The 16,421-nt window shown below is 36.8% G+C and overlaps 1 protein-coding gene across 1 annotated transcript in view; it reads right to left on the reverse strand.

Moving 5' to 3' along the window:
• SEC63 (SEC63 homolog, protein translocation regulator) overlaps positions 1-16,421 on the reverse strand; it is a 59,646-nt gene that overhangs the window by 32,348 nt on the left and 10,877 nt on the right. Inside the window, exons 2-5 of the mRNA XM_058835086.1 lie at positions 8,597-8,696; positions 7,686-7,800; positions 4,018-4,130; positions 1,656-1,717 (exon numbers count right to left, since the gene is read on the reverse strand). Coding sequence (XP_058691069.1) covers positions 1,656-1,717; positions 4,018-4,130; positions 7,686-7,800; positions 8,597-8,696 — 390 coding nt within the window. The remainder of the gene's footprint in view (positions 1-1,655; positions 1,718-4,017; positions 4,131-7,685; positions 7,801-8,596; positions 8,697-16,421) is intronic.

Raw genomic sequence — 16,421 nt, forward strand, 5'->3', positions numbered from 1 at the left:
TAGCTCGGGTACATGTTTTTACACCACTGATATATAAATAAAGAGAAGATGGATTTCACTAAATTAGAAAGCCCCTCACACTTTAATGTGGAACAAGGTTAGACAATAGAGGAGAGAGAAAATTCAGGGACTTCTCCCACCCTTCAGATGTCTCAAACAATAATGAGAGGTCCAGAAATAAACCAGAGAATTCTAATTCCACTGGAGCCTGAGGTAGAGTTTTCAGAATTCACAGTATGAATTGCTAGCCTGCCAAAAATCATTTCATTTTGCCCTCTGGGAATCCAAAATCTCTTAGGTTTGTGAATACAATCACTAAGCCAGCCAAGGATCTTTGTGCCTTATCAAGTTTTGGCTGAGTTTTCTTTTGAAGTCACAGCTTCGGATCCGTTCAAGGACACTGACAAAACTGCCTAACTTCAAATCCTATGCCTTGTTAACACTAAGCGAGTAGCTTATGGATATGAAAAACAATTTACCCTCCAGAAAGGTCCTAGGAAAGCTATTAAAATTTATGGTACCATTTTGCTGATATTGTGACAGCATTTCTGAAGAAAGATTTTATCTGTATTTTGCAGCAAGAGGGACAGAGACCTCTTATTTGCCAAGCAAAGGAAGCAGTAGAAGCTAAGAGCTGATAGAAATCTGTTATGCTACAAAACACAGCAATTAAAGAATTTAGTCCTCCTTAATCCATCAGAAATGCCTTTGTCAGATTGATATAGTTGGCGAAGATGTTTTTTGAAGGAAGAGGGAAGATTTTATTTCTTTTAAATACCAATACAAGGGCTGGGGTTGGTTTTTTAACTTTAAAAATTAACGTCCTATGTTGGGTGGATATAATTCAGAAGAATTTACAGCACAGATGAGAGAGTACCCTCATGTCATCCTGTCACTTCAGAATTAAGTTACAAATTTCATTTATTATTTCCAAGCTGGCTGTAACTCATTCACACAGATATGTTGTATAACTTGCCTTAATAAATGGCAGGTTTCCATTTTGCCTGTAATTAGTATCAGCTAGAAACATGCAACATTTTTCCTTAGTAGGCCACTTAAGCAATCACAAAGGTGATTTACAAGCGATTCACACAACTGATAATTGGGAAAAAATTATTAACTTTCAGTCTTAAAGTCATTTAGTTTGGATCACCTACTGTAAAACTTTGACACACCATCACCAGGATTATTTTCATGTAGCTACCTGCCCAGAAACAATATCCCCATGTACATCCTTTTAAAGTATTTACTGCACTATGGCTAGTTGTTAATTTTTCAATATACATCTCTAGTATTTGATCATAAATACCAGGAAATGTTTAAAATCGACAAGTTTCTGATAAGCACTATTCTGTTTTTTGCTTACACCTCCATTAATATTGGCAAGTCTCCCTAGATACTTGCTGAAGCTGACTAATAAAAAAAAATTCTTCTCTTTTTACCACAATTAAAAGTTTGAGATGTGTAATGTAAACTCCTTGCCTTTCCCTGCCACCACCTCCAGAGCCAGTTTCAAAGCAAAGAATTGGTCAGATGTGTTGCTTTAATCACTGGAGAAAGTTGCTATATAAAGCTCTAAGTGCTTCTTGACTGATCAGATATTACACATCTCAATGTACAGCGATTACAGGACCTCTGTCATTCACAATTGTTACCTTGTGGTCCATCTGGATTACCAAATTCTTCCCAGTTTTTTCGTGACTCTTCATCAGTTAAGCTAGTTACAAGAAAAGATACTAAGTTAATACAGAAGACATTTCTTTAAACCATTAACAAACAGAAACTTTAAAATGTGGCAGTCACACTATCCTTTAGAGGTAGTTTGAAAAGCTAAACAGCTTCTGGTATTTTTTTGTATGAAATCTAATAGGAAACAATACTGTTATATTGCTCCTTGATACACAAGCAAATTCTTTAAGGACTCTGACAGGAAATCAGACACAGAAGATGCACATGCAGGAGATTGCACAATCCCATCTCCCTTTCATGGCGGTGACTGCATACCCATCAGCACACAATATTTTTTGATGCCAAGTTACAGCACAGTAAATTTTGAAAGGCAGAGATTGAAATTTATCTTTTTTCTTGGAAGGAAGGTAAACATGGAAGATGGGTTGACTGATCAGGAGTAGTCCATATGAGCCTTTATCTCATTCTAGACCTTTAGCCTTTGACAGCTTGTGTTTGGTTGCTGTAAGGGTTTTTTGCCCTGGAACTCCCAAGTTTCCTAACTTAACACTCTCTTATTTAATAAGACACCACCTCCTAAATCTTACAGTTTCTATGCCTGCTCAGAAATGACAGTTCTTTGGCAATTGCATGCCACCTTGACAGAATCCCTGTTACCAGAAGGAAGAATAATGCTTTAGAAAACAAAATACCTGGCTTTCACAGTATGAAAGATTTTGTGTAATATAAGAAACCCAGTGAAGAAGTCAGGCCTCTCATGATCATTTCTAAGTCTCTCACTTGTTGACAAAGCAAACCCACCAAATCAGCAGCTTTAACATTATGTCAAGACAGCATGGCCAAGGAACTTCAGCATCATTTACCTCACAATATATCTCTGCCACAGCCCATGGGCTAGTGCTTGAAGTATCAAACTGTAGTGCCAAGTGTTTGAGTACTGGCTTGCAAAGTAAATAATTTACATGCTTCAGGAGTTCAAAAAGGCATATCAGAATTTCCTACTGAAGACATTCTCTAAGTGATACAGATGTGTTTAAGCAAGAAGTATGATTTCCAAACTGCTCAAGTGAGCATGGTGTTGGTTCTCCTTCCCACCTCTTCCCAAACAGGACTCTGCATCAGAAAGGTTAACCACACACACAACTGACTTCAAGGCAGAAATCACCAACTTCCCAGGTTCTCTGATGCTGTGACTGATGCAATAAACCCCAATAACTGAAGAAGTCTCAGAGGCAATGGGTAAGAGCGACATGCTGTGAAGCTCTGAGTGACCACAGTGACTCAGCACAGCTGCTGCAAAGAAGCTGACTCCACCTCAGCACAAAGGGGACATGAAGGTGCCTTTGTTTTACACAAAAAAACTATCAACAGCTGAGGGGATCAACTGGTGGTAGAAACATTTCTCTTTGAGTGCATCAAAAAAGTACAAATTGCTCAAGTTTGAGGCACCAGCATCAGGGGAGTCCACTGGCTCAGTCCACCAGAGTGTAAAAACCAGGCAACTAGAATTCTGTAAGAGCAATGGGCTCCAGCTGGCTTCAAGCCACACATGCCCTCCCATCAGCATTGTGACAGTGAGTGTATTAGAGACACCAGTAACAGGAATCCCACTGGTATTGTCATCGAACTGTGTATTGAAATTCCTGTATTTTGATTTCCTTTACACCAAATTCTTACAATAGACTTCTCTCAGATACTAAAAAAATAAAAATGCTATAAAAGATAAGACCAAAAAATACTCTAGAGGAAAAGCAGATTCAAGGACTCAGCTTTTAAGAACTACACAGGTATTATGAAACGGTCACCAAGTGAAAAATCAGGACCGCATGGCAAGCATAAATGGAAAGGGATAGGGGCAAACTGAGAGAAAACAGTCAGATCCAGAATGAGACATGCTTTTCACTGGACGGAACAGTTAAAGTACTGTCTTTTACTCTCTGGCTTTACCACCAGTTGAAATGAACAGTACATATATTTTCTAAGCATCACTTCAAAACTGCTGTAACAGAGTGGGTTGGTTAAAAAAAACCACAACAACCATTTTGTTCTTTGTCATCTCTAAGATTTAATATGCGTTATATTGGAACTACTTTTCCTAGCTGACACAAAAGAACTAACACCTTACAGTATTCTGACAGGTGCAAAACAAATTATCCTTCCCAACTTGTACAAAACAAGTACACACTGCAGGAAGACATGTTTTGACTTTTGTTACATATCTGAACACACTTTTTCCTGCCCGGTTAGGTCATCCTTGTTCTTACTATAAAGGCTGTCCTCCCCATAATATTATGATTCCCTTTTTTCATAGGTAAAAAAGAAACTTACGCTGCATAGGCCTTAGCAATCCTCATGAACATAACTTCATCTCCTCCTTTATCTGGATGGTATTTCAGGGACAGTGCACGGTACTGTTTCTTTATTTCAGATATACTTGCTCCCTTCAAAAGGAAAGGTTTGCATTTATTAATAAATACCTTAAATGACATTCATTCTTATATAGAATCCTAATATATATTGCGTAGCATTTTTCTGAAGCATTCACTGAAGAATTATATTGTAACATAGGATGATTAAACTATATATATATATAATTCATGAAAACATTATTATTTTTCTGAAAACATTCTTACAACCATTATGTTTTTAAATGGAGATACAAGTCACAGCCTAAATAAAAGACACTCAGATGACTGAATACTGGGATTTCTGGATTATTTTGCTTATCTATCCATAGGAACAAAAAAAAAAAAAGGAAAGATTTCTTATCTGTTTGGCAACTCTTAAACGTATTCATGAATACAAGGAATTCTCACTTGCAATATTCTTCTATTTAGGCATAGTTCATAGATGGAGTATGATGGTCCACAGCAGTTTGTATGCAGAAATAAATCTGTCAGTCACCAGGAACTGCAGATTTCCCTGCCACTAAAAAACACCTTTGACTAGAATCATCCTACCCATCAATTATTTCAAACTTCTTGAACGAAGGGAATACGTATACCTGAGAAAGATTGGTTTTCATTCTGCTCCAGCATGTTGTTAAATGCCACTAACACAATCCCCTGTGCATTAACTTCCAGCTTGGACTGTGAACTTCACTACTCAAGAAAACAAACAAAACTGTATAGTAAGTTCAGCTAAAGTTTTTTTCTGTATGTTGTCATCTGCTATGTTTCACACAATTACCATAAGACTTTTCAATATTTTGTGTGAGAGAAGCCTAGCATGCTGACCTTAACTGCATAATAAACACACAAGAATTTATTTACAGATGATGGTAATGTCTCAATAAATTTAAACCAGAAATCAAACTACCCTGAGGCTTCACTTGCTGTTACTTTATCTTACTTTATATAGTCTGCCATATTCCAATACTGTTTTTCAACAGCATGCCTGCCTCATTTAATGCACAAGATAAATTTACTCCATTATCAATTAGACTTCAACTAAAAGCAGGTGTTTGAAGACTAGATGAAGAATGCCAGATAGGGAGCAGAAGCTAGAAAATAGGGGAAAAAGAACAAAGGGAAGGAAAAAAAATCCCAAGCTGTTTGTGTAGAGTGAGTTTCATGGTTCACATGAATGCTGCCTGTAGAAAAATCGAAGCTAATTTTTCCTCTTTGACACAGAGGGTGAACATAATCCCTCACAAGTCGACAAGTTTTCCATCTACATTAATTGCTTACTCCTCATTTTCCAAAGCTAAACTACAGAGGTTAGGCCGGACTTACAGAAATGCTTAGTAGCCTTGGACAGCTGGTGTCAGTCTGCTTGGAACACAGAATGTGCCTGTATATAGTCACTTTTGAGATTCATCTTTATGCCTTGGATCCCATCTCTAAAACTGCAGTACAGATACTTATTAAATAAATTATTAATATTTGCACACCTTATGTGTTAATGAATTCAAGTGATGTGCTTCAAAAAGAGCTATTCTATGGTCGAAACACAGTGCAGATATTACATATAAAATCTGGTGTAAGTACATTATCTGGACTTCATCAGTGTTGTGGTTCTTCTCCGGAGAAAAACGCTTCTTGTTATAAATTGATAAGCTAACATAAAATAAAAAAATAATCTTGACTAGAGTGTGAATGAAAAGAAGAAGTGTATTACTATGCATCAAAACTTTAAAGTGCTTGCATCTGCAACCATTTTAAATTTATTAAGTTTGGGGGAGGGGTTTTGCTGGTGTTATGGGTTTTTTTTAACAAAAATAACAGCTCCATTATCTAACTACACTTTAGCATCTGTATCATCTCATCAGCAGGACTGGCTACAATTCTCAAGGCTCCATCTGAATGGTAACAGAAGAAATCTGTTAATTTTTCACACAGTCCAAACTGAAAGCCTTTCGTGAGATTTAACAGAAAATTGCCTAAAAGCAAGAAACATATTCTGAGACACCGAACTCTTATCTTGAGCCCTATTTCAACTATCTATCATCACAACCATCTTTTCCTCCCCATTTTAAAATCTCTACTTTCATTCAGCTAGTCCTTATGACAACATTCTCCATCCCTCAGTTCTTGAGGCATTCCAGAATTGGTTTCTTTGCCTAGTTAAATTGCACGTGTCTTGAGCACACGTACAAGTTTTCATCAGTAGACACAAAGCTATAATTCACTACATGCATTCCTGTCTTTCTCCTCTTGGTTGTTACTTACAGAAATTTCCCAAAGATAACGAAGGAAAATACTCTGATGACCTAATCCCTAGCCTGATTTGTTTACTCAAAGACAACCCAGTTATATGAAAATTTAAACTGCATGGGTCCAACAGACAGCATTCAACAGTAAAAATTTGTATTGCTCCTTCCTATGCATCAGTGAGAGAACTCAAGTCGGCAATCAGTGAGTCACGGAGGAGCTGAGCAGGGGTTGAATTGCAGTAACTTGGCTCTAGACATGACAGGCAGGTGTTCTACCTCTCTAGCTGGAAATAGGCTACAGTCTTCTCATCTGATATAAATGGCTTTCTTAGCACAAGGTGCTGCTTTTCTCTGCTGACACATCAACGTCATTTAAAGGCAAGAGATGTATTTGCTAATGTTCACATACATATTAAGCTCTCTCACACTAACAACATACATCACATTTAATCAAAACAGGTACATTCAAAGCTCATTCATATTCTTGTGCTGAGCTGGATCCATAGCATACTTCTTTAGACTTGAGAGTGAAACATACCTCAGACTCCAGAACTGGAAGATGACTCTACTGTTCAAAAGAGGAGCCTTGTATCAGGAAATAATTAACATAAGCAGAGAATCTGCTTGAGGTATTGTGGTTAAGATGAAGAGTTTAAAAGAAGTTCAGAAAGTCTGTCCCTGGGATATGTAATTTTTTGAATCCATTTTGAATCTGTCTTTCAGTATAAACAAAGCACTGCATCTATTTTCTAGGTAAGAACTATATCTTTTTTTATCCCAGTTTAATAAACCTATTGGCTGGGATCACTGTTTAGAATTTGTTGTTAGCAATTAGAGATACAACCAAGATTCAAGCTAGCCTTGAATGTGCATCACCAACACCCTTCAGTGTTGAAACCCTTCATTGAAACCCTTCATTTACAAACACTGCTCTGTAGAGAAACTGTAAATCAAATTAATTCACACTGTTGTTTATACAGTTTCTTCAGCATCCCTAAGAGAGAAGATTTATACAGAGCATACAAAGCAGAAGGGATTTTTTTGTCTTCCTGTACACAGAGAGGAAAACAACATCAGAATAGGATTTTTAAAAACCCACCTCACTACATTACTAGAATTTTGAAGAAGCTAGATACAAAAGTTATAAATTGGTACAGATATAGGCAAAAAGCACGTAACAACTGACTTTATAACTGCAGCAGCAGCTTTCATATGCCAAAAAAGAACAAAAACACTAGATAGATTCACTATACTTTGTTTGGAAAAACAAGTCTAAGATTAGACATATACACACAGAATATACAATTACAGTGGTACAGACTAGTGAAATGTTATTACTTACAGGATCCAAATGTAACACTTCGTAAGGGTTATATTCTTGATACTCTCTGTCTGTTTTGGAAACTTTGTATGCAAGGAACAAAAATAATGCCCAGCCAGCAAGGAGGACTATTTTCCTGTTTGGAAGAAAAGAATTTTTTAAATATACAAATCCACTAGCTCTAGCACCATTCTAATAACATTAGAAGCCATCTCATATCACTCTTAAAGAAACAGTATTAAAATAACAAGAAACAATAAAGCAAGTATTAGCATTTCAATTTTAATACCGCTTTTTCTCCTAGTTTTTAACAAGGACAATCCACTACCGCAGTCTCTTTCTGTTCTTTAATAGTCTGTCCTCAGCAGGTATACATTATTATTTCCTATTTTTACAGAAAGATTTTGACTAGATTCTAGGCAATGTGTTAAAAAGAAAAAAAAAAAAAAAAAAAAAAACCACAAAAAGCTGACACAGGTGTGTAACAGCAAATATTTTGAGGGTGGAAGTAACAAGGAACTGATGGATATAAAGCCTTCACCTTCAAACATACAAAGTTATTATTCTTTTATATTTGAGTATATATGTTCACATACTAAATACTTAAATCAGAAGATCGCACTAGCACTATTAATTTCAGTGAGGGAGAATTATTTTTTTAATAAATAAAAATTGTTTATTTTTTTACATCTGAGGCTCACTGGTCTCATTTCTCAGATATCTGATATAGGACAAACACCATGCATCATGATTTCAAGCCCTACTCAACAATAATGATTACCTATTAATTATTCACATATAGCAGATTGCAAATGTCTCTTTAGTGATGCAAAAGTAACTAAATCCTGCTTTGATTACAAACCAATGCATTGCTATTTTTAAAAAAGTAAGAACTGCTTTAATAGAAAGTCATGCAAAGGAAACATACGTACTTCACTGTAGGAATTATGTTCTGCTGTGGTTTTAGCAGTCGCAAGCGGTACCACAAACACCTTCCATATACGTTCCTTATATTTTTTAATCGAATTTGCTCTATAAAAATAGAGAGATTGTGATTAACCAAGCTGACAAAACACAGAACAAACATGCTCACCTCACCCCGAGAAGGCAGTACAAGGTCTGTTGGAGGACTAACATAAGATCCAGCATTACCAGAGGAAAGAATGCTTTTTATCCAATTAAGTGACACTGTACATGTATGAACATAAGAAGTTGGTCAGATTACTCCCTCTACCTAAAAGGAATCCATTCTATTTTCTATATGTCACATAGTAACCATCATATGTGAACCCAGCCTTTGCTTAATGCACACCTGTAAACTTTGCTTCTGCCACCAAACTCCAAAAGTTTCTCATTTCAGTATGTCAGCTACTGCATGCAGGAAAAGCAAACAAACAAACAGAATGCAACCCACAGGCAAACTGGTGTTTATGTACAAATAAAGAGTACAGCAGGAGCAACAGCTCCTTCCTCAATTCAAAATATGACACAATTCCTTCCTCTTTGTGACATCTGCTTTTATAAGCTGCCTTCATTTAAGTTTTTCTGCTGAAGGCTAAAAGGAAGGAAGACTAAGGTAACAGCAACTTGTAAGCCATGCAGCTCAGTAATACATGCCTTCAGCAGAGGAGTTTTCACATTAAGACAGTCAACAAGACTTCTTCCCATGGTCTTCTTAGGACAGGATGGGGCTGGATGGAAATTGCACTTATACTGTCAAACTAACCATGATGAGGTATGGAAGCTCTGTTAAGAGAGTTTTAATTGTATTGCAGAGCTAATCAGGACCAACTTAGCCTTGGTCAAGGAATTCTTTTATACTACAAAAAGTACAGTGGAAAGAAAATAACTTGTCCAGAATTTCTCCACATACTGAAATTAAATGTTGTAACTAAGCTCCTGTTTAAGTAACTTGTCTATCCATAAACTATGCAGTCTGACCTGTAACACTTTGAAGTTAGGATGTCACTGTAATTACCTTACTTGCAAAAGAATAAGATCATTTGGCCCTTTTCAGACTGAAGGAAAAAGAATCAAGACAAAAGAAAATTCATCCAGTGTCAATACACTTAGATATCACTGGTGAATAAAATTTAAAAGGCAATCATAAATTATATAAATACAGGAATTAAATTAACAACTTTGATCCAAAGCACATGTCAGTCATAGTCTCCTAAGTCTTAAATCCCAACTTAGCACTTTTGACCAGGTGATGCCCTCACAGAATCACAGGATTGTTTGGGTTGGAAGGGACCTTAAATATCAACTAGTCCCAACCACCCAACTATGGGCAGGGATGCCACCCACTAGACCAGGTTGCTCAGAGCCCCATCCAGCCTGGCACTGAATTCATCTTAATTAAAACAGCAGTTATGACACATAAAGACATTTGTATATGGCTGATTTCTAAAAGGCAATAGTGGAAGACAGTGAGAACCTCTGTTTAGTTAATCTGAAGGTGTTGGAACATGGGATATGGTGTTGATCTACTCAAATTTCTAACATGTAGAATTCAATTAGCAATCGCCAATCTTTGAGGCTGCAGAAACATGACCATTGTGTTCCATATCAACCACGAGTGCAGATTTAAAACAGATTAGATGTGAGCACTAGATGGTATTTAAAACTCTGGCTGATTTGGCAAAAGTAGAGTGAGAACACAGATGACATGTGGCCACCCAGGAACTTGTAAAGCTGACAACTATAAAAGCTTGTAAAAACTAGGTACAGAAAAAAATTGTATCAGCTTATTCTGAACTACCTAATTCTATAGAGTATAGCTTCCCCAAAACTTGATATGACATTAAACAGTTTGATGCTATTCCTGTGACAATTATATTAGTAGTCCTGTCACCCCCAAAACCAGAGAGAGATAGTCAAGGATAATTGAATCCCCTGCATCTCATTCAATTCTTGCCTACTTCATAGTAAGTTTGCAAATTTCTCTCTGTTTTGTTCAACAGATAAACCACACAAGTATTTTGCAGCTCTCCTGATCTGCAAAGATTGTTCACGTACCTAAACCACAAAACTTTCTAAACAAAAAAGAATAGGACTAAAATTTAAGTTAAGTAATCCCCCACTCAGTTTTACTCATATAAGGCTTTAGAAAGCACTGTGAAGGAAAAATTTTGCAGACAATGAAACACATTGAAAATGCAACACTCACTCCCTACCAGTAGAATGTAAATTAATTTGGCATTTTGTCTTTGCTTTTTTTATTTTAAAACAACAATTGTAGGAGATCTCTCTTGGGTCAAAACTGAATTCACCACAACCAGAAGCTAATTGTTACTTAAAATTAAATTACAAATTTAAAGCAAAACTAAAGAGACAGAACTAAACAAAGAATTGGCATTTTTAAAAGAAACACCCAACTAAACTTTATGCGTTTAAAGACTACAAGTCATGAGGATGAAAAAGTTTTGCAACAGAAACAGGGAAGAAAGTGTTCCGAAGGTTTTAAATGGTCACTGGATAACTATGCGCTATACTGTGATGCTTTTATGAAAAAGTTACTGATTATACTTGAATAAATCAGGTATCAGAAGACTCACAGAAGACACATGTGCTTAAGCCTAAATCACTTATTTGAAATACTATCAATCAATTCAGCAGTTTGGTGCTGAAGCACGATGAAATCAACTTTTCATCAGTTCAACCACATACACCCAGATCAGCACCTGAGCCTCTTAGTGTTTTTGCTAGGATTTTGATGGTTTAACAAGCTGCTGTGCCTTGACTTCAAAGACCTAGGCCACAATGCCCCGTTTCTCAAACCTGCCAACTGTCCAGCCCTCCAAGGACCAGACGACCCTCTCTTTCCCCACTCTGCATCCTCCCTGCAAGAACTGCCAGCATCTTCTAGCTTACCATGCCAAAAACCTTCCAAAAATGCCTTAGAGGACACAACCTCTAAGAGAAACTAAAGATAGTTGAGAAAGATAAACTGAAGAGTTGGCAGAAAGCCAAATAAAAATTATCCACTAAATGTGGTTTACAGTTATCATTGAACTGAGCATCTAGAACAGCTTTCCAATGACAGCTGCAGAAGACATGTTTTGTGACCGGTCATACAATAGCATCAAAAGAAAAAAAACAAAACAACCTGAGTCATGATGCATGAGCAAAAATTAAGCCCTTTGAATAGCCAGCAAATAGAACTGCACAAAGGGGCCTCTTCAGCCAAGCACCAAATTAAGGCATGATGCTTAAGTAAGTAGCCATTGCATTTTTTACACATGCATCTGAACAACTGTGGATCAAATTTTATTACAGTTGATCAAACAATATCAAAGCAAAAGCATCTTATTAATCTCTTTCTGATCTTGGGATGGCAATGGTCTCATTCTAGAAGGAAACGGGGCACTAAAAAGATTGTTTACAGTTATCTGTTCAGAACATAAAGAAAGAATCAAATCCTACCCAAATTGAGGCTGAAGTCCCAAGTACTTAAATTATTTGGAGCTATCCTGAGGCACTTCCTCTATCATATGTCATCATTAACACATGTTAATTAGAGGAATTCAAAAACAGGCACCTACTTGGGAAAAAAAAAAGGAGCAATACAGACAGCGTAACTCCCAGTTTAGGCAGAAAGCCACTGGCAAAATACCATACCTACTGTATCCAGGAAAAACAGGCTTCCTGTTTATTTACAGACAAAGCCTGCAATTGCACCAGAGAAATTACTCATAATATTAGGAAGACAATGGTTGCAGGAAAAAGAAAAAAGGAAAAAAGGAGAGAGCAAAATTTAAAAAAAAAAATTAAAAATTATAAAAAGAAGAAAAATTTATAAAAAAGTAAAGACAAACAAACAAAAAAAAGGCTTGCAAATGCCAAAATACCAGATAATTCTGGTGCTTAACAAAAGCAGCAACTTATTACTAATGAACAAGTTGTGGATAAATCAGATCTTTTTTGCTTTCCCTTTGTCTGACAAAAGGAGCTTCTTTTTTACACAAGTGAATTTACCATGCCACAGAACTGGCACACTGCCCTACAATATCCTGCAGACCCTGATCACACTGGAGTGTGATTCACACCTTACACCCTCCTCAAGGTAACACTTTGCAGTGAAGTATGAAATGTACTTCCTCTGGTTCTAAGCTCTGGAATCCATATTCCATTAGGGAAAGAGGTTCAGAGTTTTAAAAGCAGACAAGTAGAGTTCTCTTGTTTCTTCACAGTCCAGATCGTGGCTTCCCATTACAGTGTAAGTGCACTTCAGACAACATCCTTTGATATGGGACTACAGGGAGACAAGTGTGTGGGGTGGGAGGAAATGTTTTTCCTCCAGTCAAAACCTGTTCTCTCTTTCCATGGGCAAAATCCTTCACAACATGAATCTCTCCTATGGTTTTAGGAATAGCCATTAAAGAGCCTTGGAAAGCAAAGGTATAATGCATCCATAGGCTTTTGAGTTAATCTCACAAACACTAACCCATGCATCAAAGTACTGTTAAAGTACCCCTGCCACATGAGGATGTAGACTGCCACTTCATTCCTGTAAATAATCCGGGGAAGCATCCCATGCTTGCTTTATTTCCCTCCACATTGCTCTCGATGCATCCAGAGTTCCTGAGATTCACAAGCAGATTTTCCCCAATACAATTCTCACTCACAAGGGTTCTCACAAGTGCATATTATAGCAACTTTAAAAATGTATGTGAATATCCAGCCATAACTACATCTTCATATACTTTTCAAGTTCAAGAATTATAACTAGTACTGATAAAACAGAAAACCTGAGCACCATCCCTTTCATGACTTTGTCAGAGGCCTTACAGAAGTTTAGGTAGATGACATAGGTTGGTCTTCCCTTGTTGACTATTGCACTTTTGTATTCCAGGCATCAAAAGAGGTACAAGTAGAGAATGTTTAAATAAACAATCGACTTTTCTTGCTCAGAACTTATGCAAACCTCTTGAATATCCAGTTCTTTAAGCCAGAGGCATCTGCTTTTTCTGTGTTGGTAACGCAGACCACGCAGCTCTTGGGTAAATCAGAACAACTTAACGGGTTGGAAAGGGTGGAAAAGACCTCAGGAGATCACCTAATCCAACCCTACTGCTAAAAGGAGAGTCAAAAAAGCAGCTGCTCAAGGTCTGTCTGTAGGCCTTTGGAGTAGCTTCAGAGAGAGCTCACTGTGCCTCTGAACAACCTATTCTACAGTTTGACCATCTTCACGGAGCAAAAATTTCTCATATCTGTCTCAACCTCTGTTCTGATTTACCAGTCACACAATGGGTGAGGACACAGCACATACAAACACAGAAAGAAGCTTATTACAGGTTGGATTTCCCATTTCCAGAAATTACATTCAACCTGTGTTTACAACTCAGCCATGTCTGGCTTAAGTTTGGTTTTGAAGTTCACCCATCTTACACACTTGTTTCCAAAGAAACAGGAGGATCCCAATCCTCAGCAATGTTTTACAAACAATCCCTACCTAGAATTAATCTTTTTGTTTCAGGTTCTGGAGGTTAGAAAAAGTGCTTCAAAAATAACAACAACCAAAAAAAAACCAAAACCTAAAGGGATATTCTTTTTCATCCTTCTGAGAAAAAAGAGCAGATTGCACATTTATTGTTATTGGAGACAGGCAATTCTGTAAGAGAGGGAACGAAAAGAGGTACAGCTGCAATTACACTGACAAGTTTTAATCTCCAGAATCTTTTTTCAGCTGCAACAAACAAAGGTCAGTTTTAGGAAAAAAAATACCACAAATAACTGCATTGCATCAGTATTTATTTATATATTATGGCGTTATATACATATATATATATATGGTGTTGCATTGCAACACCATTACATCAGTATTTATATTTAAAGCATATAAAATTTTTAAAGTATCAGTAGATTTTTATAACAGCAAAAAAGAACAAGCAAAACTCTAATACCCAGAATACATGGAAGCTACCAGTTTTCCATTATTCTACCTCAAACTGCATGAAAGAGCAGAAATATGTCCTAGCCTTCTGTGCTCTACCTTCAGGCTAGAAAAGCTAGGAAAAGCAAAGTCACATAGTCAAAAATACAGCTCTAGTGGACTCTGTCAGAAGAAGAAACAGGATGAGGTGCACATGAAATACTCTGCCCACCAGTTGCAGACAATTCATCCAAAGAAGGATGGTTTTGAAAGAAAATTACTTCTTCCAGCAAGGAACACAGAGCAACATAGTTCTGCAGCCCTAGGAAATGCCATGATCACCTTCAAACCAGACTTCCACAAAACTCATTTGTAGTGTGCCATCTTCTCTCCACACCTGAATGGAAAACTTGTACCTGTGGAAAGCATCAAGAGGTGCAAATAATACACACAGCATGCAAGTCATGAGTAAAGGTTACAGCCCAGGAATATATGGCTCAAAACACTACATCTGTTCTGTTAAAACTGAGGGCGACAGGCTCAGTCGAGACAATCTCAGGAGTTTCTGGGTTTGCTGGATTTTGTTCAGGGTTCTACAGTTTTAATCCTCTAAACTGCACACTTAAGTAGGCTCCTATTTACTTTCAACAGTTATGTATATATATATATTGAATTGAGGCTCTGAACAAACTTACTTTCTTAAGCACTTAACTATTTCTCGGATAACAAGTGAAGTATGAAAAGGCTGCCCTGCATATGCTTCATACATATGCTATGTATGTTAAGCATAGGCCATCTATGCTTAACTCTATTGACTTTTTCCTTGAAAATTATTATAAAATAAGACTCCACATGGATATAGTATGTTATCTGAGAATAATTTTAAAAGTCACAGGATTAGGAAAAAAACCCACACACTTACTTTCAAAAAAGACACTGACAAACACTTATAATTATGCTGTAAAAACAGTAACCCATCTTTGCCAGCAACTAAGAGGCAGGATTGAAACTCACAGCAAACCCAGCAACCCCTCTGAAGTACTGAGCAATTTCAACTTTATTATAATAGGATTGATTTCTACTGTAAAACCCCAAATTAAGAGCCATGAAGCAAATTAAATTGCTTTTAAAGTGTTCTGAAATGTTGTGGCTTAAATGCAAAAGCCTTCAAATAATCACTACTGCTCCCATTAGGATTATTTATTAAAAAAGAAACAAAATGAAAAGCCTGTTTCAGGACTTTGAATGGACCATAGTAGGGAAGAATTAAACCCATCTGATAGATGCTTTCTAACTTCAATGTCTATCATTTTAAAAATTGTTCTCATTACCCTCATTATTTATCTATAAAGAGGCTGTGTCCAGGTTAGCCTCTTAACTAAAACATTTATAGCTGAATAGTCTCACCCTAGTTGTTTTCTAAGAGATTTTTCTCTCTCGTAAATATTCATAGAAATAAGCAAAAAAAAATCATGTGCTTTGTGTAACATGTTAAGTATTAAAACCCCAAGCACTTCATTAACTACAAAGAGACCTGCAAAAGACTTAACAGCAAGGCTGCTTTTTTCCAGAGCACATTTTGCAGCAACTAGATAAAGCTTAAAAGGAACAAAAAGTAACCTAACTTTCCATTCCCACAATTCCACACATATTTGCTGACCAAAAGATAACATTTGTTACTAACAGCTTTAAAAAAACCAGCAACATAAGATGATTAAGTATCTTGAAAGTTAACTTCTTTTCAGAGTTTACTTACTGGAGCTTTCTGTTTACAGTCAGCCGGGCACAGTTCCACATTACACTACTGCTAATCGAGCCATTTCCAAACCTTGTCCTTCCTATTAGCATAGTGTCTCATTTGCACTGACTGTCACTGGAATTAA

Source organism: Poecile atricapillus, chromosome 3, assembly GCF_030490865.1.
Source record: "Poecile atricapillus isolate bPoeAtr1 chromosome 3, bPoeAtr1.hap1, whole genome shotgun sequence".
NCBI lineage: Eukaryota > Metazoa > Chordata > Aves > Passeriformes > Paridae > Poecile > Poecile atricapillus.